Here is a 12,207-nt window from a genome sequence, read left to right on the forward strand (position 1 = left end):
ACACACACACACACACACACACACACACACACACACACACACACACAGGAATATTACCCAACCATTAAAAAGAATGAAATCGGGTGTCTGGGTGGCTCAGTCATTAAGCGTCTGCCTTCAGCTCAGGTCATGATCCCAGGGTCCTGGGATCGAGCCCCGCATCGGGCTCCCTGCTCCGTGGGAGGCCTGCTTCTCCCTCTCCCACTCTCCCTGCTTGTGTTCCCTCTCTCGCTGTGTCTCTCTCTGTCAAACAAATAAAATCTTTAAAAAAAAAAGAAAAAAAAAAGAATGAAATCTTGAGGCGCCTGGGTGGCTCAGTCGGTTTGAGCAGCCAGCTCTTAGCTTTGGCTCAGGTCATGATCTTGGGATTGAGCCCAGTGTCAGGCTCCGAGCTCAGCAGGGAGTTGGCTTGAAGAGTCTCTCCCTCTGCCCCTCCCCCCACCCGCATTCACTATCTCTAAGATAAATAAAATCTTAAAAAAAAAAATGAAATCCTGCCATTCGTGACAACATGAATGGACCTAGAGGGTATTATGTTAAGTGAAAATAAGTCAGACAAAGAAAGACAAATAGCATATGATTTCACTTATATGTGAATCTGAAAACAAAACAAATGAGCAAATAAAAAACAGAAAGAGACTCATGAATACAGAGAACAAACTGGTGGTTGTGTTGGGGGGATGGGCAAAATAGTGAGAGGGATTAAGAGGTACAAACTTTCAGTTATAAAGTAAATAAGTCACAGAAATTAAAAGTACAGCATGGGGAATATAGCCAATAATAACGTAATATATATAACTGTTGATTCACTACGTTATACACCTGAAACTATTATATGTCAACTATACTTTAATTAAAATTTTTAAAAAGAGGAAATCCTCAATTTGTGAGAAGACTGTGATGATCATCACTTCAGGTTTCATTTTATTGTAGACACTTTAGAAAACTTTAGAATTTTAAGTTATCCTCTCATTTCTCAAAAGTAAACTTATAAAATATGAAAGAGAGCCCATTTTTGGAATAACTTTGGTCAACAGTTTTCAATCCTACTTGCACATGAGAATCATCTATGGAACAAAAAAATACAGATGACCTGGCCACACTCCAGATGCACTGATTAAGAATACTGGAGGTGGAATGAAGGTTCAGTGGAGAGAACAGAGCATCGGATATTACATATGTATTTTTTTTAATGTAATACCATCGTAATACCGTCCATTTAACTTCAAAAACACTTTAGTATCCTAAACATACAAAAAAGGTAACAGAACATTGCAAATTGTGTTTAGTACAGGTTCTTGAAATTTCATTGTTGCAGTGGCTCTTTGCTTTACAGACGAGGAGTTCTACAGTTCGTTTAAAAACAAAGTTGAAAACTACAACACTTAATTTAAAAAGATCCAAACACTTCTCATACCAGTGGATCCCCCTCCTTTTCCACAGGTAAGAATGGCAGCAGAATGCTGTCACTATACACACGAACAAGACAACGTGAAGCTCAATGAACACCCACTGCAGTGTTCACAGGTCTAGCCTCACAGCACACATTCCAAGCTACAACCATTACATATGTTTAGTTTTTTTTTTTTTTAAAGATTTTATTTATTTGAGACAGAGAAAATGAGAGAGACAGAGAGCACATGAGAGGGGGGAGGGTCAGAGGGAGAAGCAGACTCCCTGCCGAGCAGGGAGCCCGATGCGGGACTCGATCCAGGGACTCCAGGATCATGACCTGAGCCAAAGGCAGTCGCTTAACCAACTGAGCCACCCAGGCGCCCCTACATATGTTTAGTTTTTAAAAGCTCCACAACAGCACACTGATGATTCTGTTGTATGGTTGAGAAACATTACTTCAGCTTTGAGTCCTTTTTCTTTTTTTAATTAACATTTGCTTGGTACTATGTGACCAATGCATCGTGTAATTTCCAAATCAACCCTATGGAGCAGGTATTATTATCCTCATTTTACAAATGAAAAAAACCTGACGTACAGGACTTGCCTCTGGACACACAGCTATTGGAGCCAAGATTCAAACCCAGGAAGTCTGAGTTCAGAAACCACTACTCTATACTACCTTTCCTAGAAGGCTATTGGTCAAATTTGCCATTTTTACCCACCAGTAGGGAAACACACTATACCACGGGATTTTTAACCTGGGGTCCTGGGATGACCTAGAAACAAAACTTATTATGAATGTGCATACTTCTAGGGAAAAGGGGTAGATACATAATCAGATTTTCTTAAAAAACAACATATTTTAATAAAAGTGTTTTTTTTTAAACCGCTTATTTGTATTTACAACTCAAAATATTTAGTAGTTACCAAATATAATTAACTAAACTGAAAAGTAAGTATGAATGAGAATGTAAGAAAATTAAGTTAGGTACTTTATACTCAATCTACTAGACAAAAGCTGATCTAATACTAATAGCTACAAAGTACTGTTTATTATGTCCTAGGCACTATGCAAAGTGTTTTACATGCATGATGGCATTTTACACTAAGAATCCTATGAGGTAGTTTCAGATGAGAACACTAAGGCTCAAAAATGTTAGGAAACTTGCTCAGGTCACAGACAGTGAAGTAGCAGATTCAGGACTCAAATCCAAGTGTGTCTGAGTCCAAAACCCTATACCATCCTGAACTCTCAGGCTTAGGCCTTACTGAATGTTAAATGAGCACAGGCCAGCTTTCATATAACCCTACCTCTTGAATAAATGGGAGGCTACAAAATCTAAACTACCTCTGAACAGATACTCTCAAGGAACCAGAAAGCCACAGGGCCTTAATATATTTTAATTTTATTTATTTGTTTATTTTTTAAACACTTTATTTATTTATTTGAGAGAGAGAGAGAATGAGCAGGGGGAGAAGCAGAGCAAGAGGGACAAGTACAATGAGTAGCCCGATGCAGGGCTTGAACCCATGACCCCAAGATCATGACCTGAGACAAAATCAAGAGTCAGACGCTCAACTGACTGAGATGCCCAGATGCCCCTAGGGGGGGGCCTTAATATTTAACTCAGCACCTATAACTCTAATAGTAAGTAGAGAATACTACGCACATAGCAAGGTACAGAAGATTCTTGAACTTTCATTGTTGCAGTGGCTCTTCCCTATACAGACAATGAAGAGTACTACAGTTTATTTTTTAAAGATTTTATTTATTTATTTGACAGAGAGAGCACGCACAAGCAGGGGGAGCAGGAGAGGGAGAAGCAGGCTCCCTGCTGAGCAAGGAGCCCGATGCAGGGCTCAATCTCAGGACTCCAGAATCATGACCTGAGTCGAAGGCAGACGCTTAACTGACTGAGCCACCCAGGTGCCCCTCTACAGTTTGTTTAAAAACAAAGTTTAAAAATTTTAAAACTACCTTTAAAAACAAAGTTTAAACTACCTTTAAAAACCTTTAAGGGCGCCTGGGTGGCTCAGTTGGTTAAGCGACTGCCTTCAGCTCAGGTCATGATCCCAGGGTCCTGGGATCGAGTCCCGCATCGGGCTCCCTGCTCTGCGGGGAGCCTGCTTCTCCCTCTCCCACTCCCCCTGCTTGTGTTCCCTCTCTCGCTGTGTTTCTCTCTGTCAAATAAATAAATAAAATCTTAAAAAAAAAAAAAAAAAAAAAACCTTTAAAACTACCACATTTCACTTAAAAAGTGAGAGTTATATTACAAATCCCCAGTGGCATGGTTTACTAGATAGAGCATGAGCTCTGTAATAGATACAACCTGCATTCAAATCCTGCTCCGTCACTCCCTAGAACTTCCGCAAGTAATTTCCAAGGTTCTCTTTCAGTTAGTGCTTTTAACACTGGACTCAAATGCTTCTGCATATGGTGTTAAAAGTATGGATGCTAGTAATCAGATCAGTGGATTCAAAGCCTAGTTCTGCCACTTATAGCCTATAACCTTGGGTAACCTACTTAACCTCTCTCTCTGTGCCCATTTCCTTATCTATAAAATTGGGATAATAAATAGTACCTATACCCCACATGGCTTTGTGAAGATTAAATGATATACATAAAGTACAGAGAACAGTGCCAGGCATGTGGTAAGCACTATGTAAGTGCTAGCTCATACTATAATCCCATTCTCCCGGTTGTGGGAATATAAGAGAATATATGGAGAGCATCAAGCACAGTGCCTGCTGCCCTGAAAGTACAAAGGTTGTGGCTCTAATGGATGTCTTCCTTTGCTTTTTGTTAAGCCACTGAGAAATTTCAAAATCCTGTAAGGAGGTATAAGATAAGTCAATAATGCATCCCATAAACAAAAGAGAAAAGCTTCAAAATCATGGCAAAAAAGAATACTGGTGTTACATCAAAGATTTCAACTGCTTTACCTTAAAAGCTTTCAAGCTGAGAAAAGAGGCTAATACACAAAGGTCAAAATGCCAAAACAGAACATCTGAACAGAGGAAGACATTATCATTAACATGATGATAATGTACACAGATTTCCAGGGCTGTAGTTACAAACTGATTGGAAGCCTATGACATTTTTCTTGAAAATAAATAGGAGATATTTGAGCTTTTATTAAGGAGCAAAACACTGGATAAACTTCATTGGGTAAAGTGAAATATTACTTACACTTTTAAAGGAAGCTGCGAATTCAGCGACACCTGGTACTGAAAAGAAAAAACACATTATTTATTAAATAAACATTTTAGTGCCCCAGACATAGAGGATCCAAATAAAAAGAAGAAAACAGCCTTGTCTTCAAGGAGCTTATAGTCTGGAAGAGGAGAAAGAGTAACTCAGTAATTATAATACTGGTTAAGTGCTCCAAGAAAGATATCAGGCGTTATGGGAAGAAAAAAAAGAAAAAGAAATCTGTATCAGACTGAGGGGGCAGGAAAAGCTTCTTAGAGAAAATGCCTCAACTGAACTTGCAATGACAGGAGTTAGGTGGATGAGAGAATGGGAGATACACTACCTCTTACCAGAAAGTTTAAATTTCTTTTTTAGGTATGCTGTCCTGTCATGGATTGACAATTGGATAATTGTTTATTTAAATGCCTCACAGGAAGAATCACATTAGAAAACAGAAAGATAAAAAGCAGATATTTAAAAATAAAATACTGTTCAACCTCACTTATAAAGAAATATGAACTAAAAATAATAAAAATCAGTAACATCCAGGGGCTCCTGGTGGCTCAGTCAGTTGAGCTTCTGACTCTTGGTTTTGGCTCAGATCATGATCTCAGAGTCATGAGACTGAGCAGCCCCCCTCACCACCACCCCCCCGTCAGACTCTGCTCAGCGTGCAATCTTCCTGAAATTCTCTCTCTCCCTCTCCCTCTGCCCCTCCCGCCCTCTAAAATAAATAAATAAATCTTTAAAAAAAATTGGAAACATCCAATATTGGTTAGTATGTGGGTAAACGGGCACTCTCACACACAGCCATCATCTTCCTTGTGCACAAAGATACGTGTTAAGTTGTTTGTAATATCAAACAGTGGATCTTGGGTTTCCAAATAGGGTAGGAATACATAAACAACAGTTTATCTATTATAATCAAATACTTTAGGAGAATGAAGTAGATCTACACCTACTAACATAGAAAGATCCATTAATAAATTACTAGGTAGAATAAGTTAAGCTACATTAGCTTAACCATGTACATATGACCCCATCATTATACCCCCAAAAAACAAAAATAAAACAAAAACCCAAACAAACCCAAAAAACCCTGCTATGTACTTTAAAAATACGTATTTAGGGGTGCATGGGTGGCTCAGTTGTTAGGCGTCTGCCTTCAGCTCAGTCATGATCCCTGGGTCCTGGGATCGAGCCCCGCATCGGGCTCCCCACTCTGCAGGAAGCCTGCTTCTCCCTCTCCCACTCCCCCTGCTTGTGTTCCCTCTCTTGCTGTGTCTCTCTCTGTCAAATACATAAGTAAAATCTTTAAAAAAAATAAAAATAAAAATACGTATTTATTTGTTTACCTATATAATCATAAAAAAGGCCGAAAGGATTTGTACCAAACTATTAATTGTGAGTTTATAACAGTGAGTGAAGGAGGTGAGGAGCTGCTACTTTCTGTATCTCTGTTCTTTTAAAGGCTCTCTATCATTTCCTGAGTCACATTGTGTGCTGAAAGAGTTAAACTACCAAACAGCTATTCTTAACATTAGACCACAGAATTCAGTCTCTTCCCTGTGAAGTAAAATCAAAATTTTAACCATTACAGTTAAATGATAACTTCAAAAATCTCTCTCAAAGTAGCACTGGGTTCTGCTGTATTGATTCTGATATCAAGAAACCAAAAACTTACATTGTTCTGGCCAAAGGTCTGGTGAGGCACGGTCAAGTTTTTCAAAACTTAGCAAAGATGCTTCCAGATCTGTCCCTAGAACAAAACACCCAGATGAGCCAAGAAGACACAAAACACGTAAATTTACATTTTACAACACTTCAGTCTCAAAGAACACAACAAACTGGAGTCTTCACTTGGAAGTCTAGAAATCTGAGGTTGGTTTTTTTTTTTAAGATTTTATTTATTTATCTGAAAGAGAGACAGAGAGTGCGAGCAGGGTGAGGGGCAGAGGAAGAAGCAGACTCCAGGATCATGACCAGAGCTGAAGGCAGACGCTTAACTGACTAAGCCACCCACATGCTCCAGAAATCTGAGTTCTATAACCACTGATACTGCTGGGGCATGGTGTTTATACAAATAAATCATTCTCCGTCATCAAACTTCACTTCTCTGATCTCTAAAATGGGAGCAATATTTTAGTGGGGTGTTAGGAAAAATAAGTATCAACAAACCCACCTGCATCTTCACTCATACTCTTAGACTTTTCCCCAATTAAGACAAACTCCCCTGCAAAGCTCTGGATGTCATTTTCTCTTGCTTTGTCAAATACATTATCTTGAATAATCTCTCTTGCACAATCAATTTCTACCTTCTCTACTGGCTCCTACTCCTACTCAACAGCAAGCAAGCCTGCTCTAGAATTCCCCTTCTTTGAAAAAAAACTCTTCTGGGACCCCATTACCTCCTTACTCCTCCTTCATTACAAAAGTTCTTGAGTTGTCTATCCTGATGTCTCCACTTCTTCACCTCACATTCTCTCCTTAACCCAAGACAATCAGGCTTCTGCTCCCACATACATGGAGAGTGCTGTGGTCAATGTCACCTATGACCTATGTTGCTAAATCCAGTGGTCACTTCTCTGTTGTCTGTGACTTCTTTGCAGCACTTACACACTGACCACGCTCCTTGAAAAACTCCACTTCCAGGGCCTCTGGGTGGCTGAGCCAGTTAAGCGTCTGACTCTTGGTTTCAGCTCAGGTCATGATCTTAGGATTGTGAGATCAAGCCCTGCATCAGGCTCCATGCTCAGCAGGGAGTCTGCTTGAGATTTTCTCACTTTCCCTCTCCCTCTGTACCCCCACTCGCACATGCTCTCTCTTTCTCTCTCAAATAAATAAATCTTTAAAAAGAGAGAGAGAGAGAGAGAAAAGAAAAACTCCACTACCAGCTTCTGTTAAACCACTATGCTGGTTTTTCCTCCTACCTCACCGACTCCTTCCTTACTTTCCTCCACTCAGGTCCCACCGCAGGCTGGCTTCATTCTTTACCTAAAGCCTCCTAAGGAGATCTCATCTAGCCCCATAGCCATTACTGTCATTTATATGTCAATAACTCCACATTTATATTTCCAGTCCCAAGCTTTCCCAGAACTTCAGAGGTATAGCTAAGAGGTTACTTAACAAACTTCTCTGCTAGAGCTCTGATAACTCTTGACATCTCTCACCATTTACATGTGTGAAAACCTTTGAGTCTAATAATTACGTTAAAACCACCTCCATCTCAAGAAATAGCACCACCGTGAACCCCAGTTCTCAAATCAAAACCCAGAGGTCATCCATCCTTCATGCCTCCCTTTCCTTCAATCTTCCATTACCATCCATTAGTAAATCTAGTAGTTTCCATCTCCAAAATACACCATGAAACCAAATTAATTAACCAAGGAACCATCACTTCTCTCCCAGACTACTTCAGAAGCTTCTCAACAGTTCTCCCTGCTTCTATTCTTACCTCTTCCCCTTTCTACCCAAATCTGTTCTTCACAAAGTAGCCAGAACTCATTTTTTTTTTAAATGTCAATCAGTTTGTGTCACTCTTCAGGGTAAGGGACTTCTTCCCAGCTAATTTCATGAATGTATATCGGCCATGCCCTAAAAATAATCATGCATGATCCAGCCCTTGCCTAATTCTTTGACACCATTTCTTTGCCACTCATGCCTCGGCACACAGTAGGTGCTCAAAATTAATAACAATTAACATTTGTTAATTACATATTGTGTGCTCAGTATCCTTACTAGTCGCATAAATTAATGCTCTAAACAGCGATTCTTAACACTTTCTGGGTGAGTCACATCTCCAGAAATCGGGGTGGGGGGGAAGCTATGGCCTCATTCCCTGGAGGATGTAAGTATATATAAACTTTTTCAACATGTGTTTTTCTCTAACCTGAATTTTTTCCCCCAAATATTCTAAGGGAATTTCTAGCAGCATTCTAATGGGTAAAGAACTCAACCCTAATAAATTGCCTTAACTAAAGCATCCAAAAATGTTAACAAAGAAAAGCTGTATGTAATACACAAAATGCCAACTTTCAAACTCCTTAGGAATGTTACTGATGGGAAGTTCAACCATAACAAAAGTGAGCTTATCAAGAATAGGATCTGATAACAAACAAGGGTGGCCTTATGATATCATAGTCTGGGGCATAACTCAGACTCTGCTATGAGTGTTACTCTCATACATTAAGTATTTCAATGTTTTCCTTTTTAAAGATTTTATTTATTTTTCAACAGAGAAGAGAGAGACAGCAAGAGAGGGAACACAAGCAGGGGGAGTGGGAGAGGGAGAAGCAGGCTCCTCGCTGAGCGGAGAGCCTGATGTGGGGCTCGATCCCAGGACCCCGGGATCATGACCTGAGCCAAAGGCAGACACTCAACTGACTGAGCCACCCAGGCGCCCCTCAATGTTCTCCTTTTTAAAGATATCCCAAGCAGGGGTGCCTGGGTGGCTTAGCCGGTTAAGCATCTGCCTTTGGCTCAGGTCATGATCCCAGGGTCCTGGGTATAGGGCTCCCTGCTCAGCGGAGAATCTGATTCTCCTTCTCCCTCTGCCCTGCCCTTCTGCTCATGCACTCTCTCTCTCTCTCAAATAAATGAATAAAACCTTTTATAAAAAAATCAAGTGTGCAAATAGAGTGAGTACGGAGATGGCTAGACGACCAATGGAAAACAAAATGTTTCCAATATTTTTCATAGCCAAAAAAGGAAAATAGAGAAGACAGGAAAAAATCAAATACAAGGAACATAGCTCTAAAATCTGCAAAACTTATAAATTATAAAAACAATTTAGTAATAAACTGAAAATTTTAATAGCAGTTACTTCTACTTTTTTTTTTTTTTTAAAGATTTTATTTATTTATTTGAGACAGAGAGAATGAGAGAGACAGAGAGCACATGAGAGGGGGAAGGGTCAGAGGGAGAAGCAGGCTCCCTGCCGAGCAGGGAGCCCGATGCGGGACTCGATCCCGGGACTCCAGGATCATGACCTGAGCCGAAGGCAGTCGCTTAACCAACTGAGCCACCCAGGCGCCCTCTACTTTTTTTTTTTTTAAAGATTTTATTTATTTATTTGAGAGAGAGAATGAGAGAGAGCACATGAGAGGGGGGAGGGTCAGAGGGAGAAGCAGACTCCCCGCCGAGCAGGGAGCCCGACGCGGGACTCGATCCAGGGACTCCAGGATCATGACCTGAGCCGAAGGCAGCCGCCCAACCAACTGAGCCACCCAGGCGCCCAGTTACTTCTACTTATCACTTGGCTGATTTTTTTAAAATTCTGGTAAGATATACATAACAAAATTTACCACTTCAGCCACTTTTAAGAGTACAGTTCAGTGGCATTAAAAACATTCACACTGCTGTGTAACCATCATTACCATCCCCCTCCTGTATATTTTCACCATCCCAAACTGAAATTCTCTACTCATTAAACAATAACTCCCCATTCCCTTAGCCAACTTTTTAAACGTCCTTTTTTTCTGGCAAGAAAAAACACATTTTAAGAGCGCATCCAGGAAGAAGAGGGAATCACCCTCTCTCTCTCTCTCTCTTTTTTTTTTTTTTAAGATTTATTTGTTTGTTTGAGAGAGCGAGTGAGCAGGGGCACAGAGAGAATCCTCAAGCAGACTCCCTGCTGAGCATGGAGCCCCATGTCTGGCTCAATCCCAGGACCCTGAGATCATCTTGAGTGGAAATCAAGAGTTGGCTGCCTAACTGACTGAGCCACCCAGGCACCCCAGGGAATCTCTTTAGAATCTGAACACCCATAATTTCTTACAGTATGCACCTGTGCTCAAAAAACTTAAGACTAGTTAAGCTTGAAACCTGAGACTAATAAATTATTTATGTAGATATTCTAAAAGGCTTGCTGCTTGCCAGACACTGTGCTAAACTCTGGGATCCAACTACGAACAAGACACTTGGAATTTATAAACCAGCATGAAAGGGGCAAAGTTAACAGAATAACTATGCTGACAATGAAGGTAACGAGATAGTGAATAATAGTGAGGAGAGGCAACTTCAGATACTGTGTTCTGGGAAACCTTCTCTGAGAGGTGACATCTAAAATGAGACCTGACATGATCTCAGGGTCGTGAAATCGATCCCTGCGTAGGGCAAAAGTTCAGAGCGGAATCCGCTTGAGATTCTTTCCCCCTCCCACTCCCTCCCTTCTGCTCCACCCGGTCCTCCCACACATGCTCTCTCTCACTCTCTCTCTAAAAAAAAAAAAGTAAAAAATAATAAAAAAGCGTTTACATGATTGATTAATCTTTTCCTCTCCCAAAGCACCTAGCATTATGCCTTTCATATAGCGGGAACTCAGTAATAGCTCTCCTGGCCTCAATTTCCTTATTCCTGAAATAAACTTCCAAGATTTCTTCCAAACACAAAATGTGTTTGAGGAGAAAAAACTACCTATCAATGAAATGGACATGGGGATGGTGGCGGTAGAACTAAAAATTAAGTGAATCCAGAAATGACTGCAAAACCGTAACTAAGGGGCAGAACCACGCGCAAAAACATGTGGTTATAACAAAACCGCTTAATTGCTAATTGTAGTGCCTTGCATCTTAGCATATAAACAGAAATCATTCACTCACTCAGCCTCAGGAAACAACACATACAGTAGAAGCAAGAGAGTATGAGATAAGTGCATGACTACACTGAAATGCTCACTTCTCATCTTCCTCCGGACTCTCATTGGGAAGGGCCAAGATAGGGCAATGGTCCCAATCTACCCAGAAAGGAGAGTATCAGGTTTTGCTTGCGGCTTAATCCCGGGATGAGATCAGCCACCAACCCTCGCTAGGGTTTGAGGGAATCGTTCCAGATGCCCGAAAAGAAGAAAATCGACCCTTCAATGGGGCGCCCTGAGAAGGAGAAAGCTACACTAAGGCACTGCATTTACCCCAGCAGTATCTCCTCCTCAGCCCTGCCTCACCCAAATGGGGCTGAAGCAGGGCCAGGGCGACACCCGTCCTTTCGCCTGGAATGCGCCCCACGAGGGTGCCCTCCTCCACCCTCTTGGTACAGAGGGGAAACCGGGCACCTCCAGAGCTGCTGTGAAGAAAACGCGAGCCTGAGGACGCACTCGCATCCTAAGGAAAAGTGGAAAGGAAAGGGCTGGAGCCCAAGGAAAAAAAGCGTAAGTCTAAGGGGCAGAAGAGAGTGGAAGTCCTCAGCAGAGCAAAGAAGGAGGTTGCAGCCGAAAATCCCAAAGCCGGCTCTTACCGTCTGTGGGAGACGCCATTTTCCAACCCATGTCATGTGACACGGCCAACCGTCGGCGGGAAAGCAAGGATCCATAAGCCACGCCCCCCAAAGAAACCCTATCCCCAACTCGCAGCCCCGTCTTATCTCCCCGCCCTATAGGGCAATCTTTGCTAGCCCCGCCCCCGGTGCTGGCCACATTCCCTCGCGCGGTGGAGGAGGTGGAGCGACTGCAAAGTTCTTGAAGGGTCTTATTTACTTTCCTCGGTGAGGGGGTGGGGCCGCGGTCGTCCCTGTGGCCAATCCGGGTTCCCGTTTAGGGGGCGTCTCCTCCGAGGGCTCAATACAGCGTACCCTAGTCAAAGGTGACTGCCCTCCTCCGCCAACAGAATTTGCGGAGGTGGGAGGGG

At 41.8% G+C, this 12,207-nt stretch overlaps 1 protein-coding gene across 3 annotated transcripts in view; it reads right to left on the reverse strand.

Annotated features, from left to right (window-relative positions):
* Nucleotides 1-11,862, reverse strand: part of LIN52 (lin-52 DREAM MuvB core complex component) — a 117,142-nt gene extending 105,280 nt beyond the window's left edge. The window contains exons 1-3 of one of the 3 annotated variants that reach the window (XM_044917970.1): nucleotides 11,819-11,849; nucleotides 6,273-6,347; nucleotides 4,586-4,623 (exon numbers count right to left, since the gene is read on the reverse strand). In XM_044917970.1, the coding sequence (XP_044773905.1) occupies nucleotides 4,586-4,623; nucleotides 6,273-6,347; nucleotides 11,819-11,849 (144 nt within the window). Of the gene's footprint in view, nucleotides 1-4,585; nucleotides 4,624-6,272; nucleotides 6,348-11,818 lie in introns of all 3 variants that reach the window. The other 2 variants (XM_044917971.1, XM_021679555.1) reach the window with 2 other exon arrangements.
* Nucleotides 11,863-12,207: the final 345 nt, after the last annotated feature.

Source organism: Neomonachus schauinslandi, chromosome 9, assembly GCF_002201575.2.
Source record: "Neomonachus schauinslandi chromosome 9, ASM220157v2, whole genome shotgun sequence".
Taxonomy (NCBI): domain Eukaryota; kingdom Metazoa; phylum Chordata; class Mammalia; order Carnivora; family Phocidae; genus Neomonachus; species Neomonachus schauinslandi.